Genomic DNA, 1,565 nt, shown 5'->3' on the forward strand with positions numbered 1-1,565 from the left:
CGCGGGGCCAGGAGCCCCCCCGCGGGCCCCACCAGCCGTCTGGGCCTCGTTGCGGCGCCCGACCTGCCTTTCGGTGGGGACTGTGGCGAGTGAGGTCAGAGCAGGAGTGATTCGGCGGTCCAGGGGCTGATCCGAGGCACTGGAGTGCCCGTGGGTTTTCTCCACTTAGAAGGCACGGGCAGCAGGGTCCCCACGGGGGGCGGGGGTGGTGTGGAGACCGCGACCGCAGCCGCCTCCTCTGAGGGAGGCGTCACTGGTGAGGCCAGGTCTAAGGTCAGGGGCAGGGGCGAGGGTGAGGCTTGGAGGTCTGGGGGCACCAGGAGTCCCGGGGGTGCGGAACTGCCAGGGAACCAGACGCCCAGCCCGCGAGCCAGGCGCATGGCCGGGGAGGAGGGGGTCACCTCGGGCTCCGCCAGGGATGTCCGGCGGGAGTCGGAGGCACGGTCCGAGGCCTGCTCTTTTCGGGAGCCCCCGCCCGCAGATGGCTCCGACTGCACGTTCCCCATTTCTGACGGAGGTCAGAAAAACTTGTGCCAGTCTACCGGGGCTGCGGGGACCCCACGAGGCTGGTTGTACTTGGTCTTACCTATCTACATGGGTCGCGCCTTTGTCCTCCCAGATCTACTCAGGCCCTCGTCTCTAGCCGCACACCTGTTCCCTGACTGTCGGCGCTCACCGTGGCCCTGCACGGCCATCGTTCAGATACTGAGGCCCCAACCCCTACATGTACCCCTTGGCTGGTTCCTCAGATCACGTCCCTACACTTCGGCCACGTCCCGGGTCCCCAGGCTCTAAGACTCAGATGTTTCCCGCTTTCCGGTCAGTCTCTCAGGCCACATTGCTAAGGAGCACGGTGCCCAATAACCTATTGAACAAGCCCTGCAAGGAATCAAGCTTCTCTCCTCGCCCTCCAACCGCGCTCCGAAGGCGTAGGCCCCGCCCCACTCTGGTTCCGACCCCGACTGTCAACCAATCGGGCCTCATCCTCAGCCCTCCCACTCCCGTCTGGACCTGCCTCTGCCCAGCAAATTCCAGGTGTTTTGGTCACGCTAATCCCTCGGTCCTCACCTCCGACCCTCTGATCGCCCAGTCTTTCTGATCATTTGGGTCCCGCTCTCTCCCAGGCACAGTGCCAAATCCTTAGGCTTCACTCTCCATGCACAGGCTCCACCCCTTTGCCCAATTTCTGCCCTGGCTGCTTCTCCGCCCAGAAGACCCCACTCACCGACTCCTCCAGCTGACCAAAGTTCAGACCGCGGCCCCCCTGGGCCCAGGGCAGGGCGGGGAACGGTCGCAGCAGAAAATAACCGAAAAGAACGGGGGTGCGGGTGGAGGCAAGTGGGCGAGACAGAGAGGATGGACCCCGAGATCTAGGCCCCGCCCCTGAGCTCGAGACTCCGCCCTCCTGGGAGCCAGTTTGAGCCCGTCCCTTTACGAACCTGGATCTTCCTTTGAAATACTGTACTCCGAGGTCTTCTTCCCCGCCCCCACCCTATTTAGTCCTAAGCCCCACCCCTTTAGGACGTTCTCCTCAGCTCCTCCCCTTTATAAACCCCCGCCTCCCT

At 64.0% G+C, this 1,565-nt stretch overlaps 1 protein-coding gene across 1 annotated transcript in view; it reads right to left on the bottom strand.

The window, feature by feature from the left end:
* GGN (gametogenetin) overlaps positions 1-1,529 on the bottom strand; it is a 3,641-nt gene extending 2,112 nt beyond the window's left edge. Inside the window, 3 exon segments of the mRNA XM_027765606.1 lie at positions 3-131; positions 134-508; positions 1,440-1,529. Of these exon segments, the coding sequence (XP_027621407.1) occupies positions 3-131; positions 134-506 (502 nt within the window). The 5' untranslated portion in view covers positions 507-508; positions 1,440-1,529.
* Positions 1,530-1,565: the final 36 nt, after the last annotated feature.

Source organism: Tupaia chinensis, unplaced genomic scaffold (assembly GCF_000334495.1).
Source record: "Tupaia chinensis unplaced genomic scaffold, TupChi_1.0 Scaffold138910_1, whole genome shotgun sequence".
Lineage (NCBI taxonomy): Eukaryota > Metazoa > Chordata > Mammalia > Scandentia > Tupaiidae > Tupaia > Tupaia belangeri.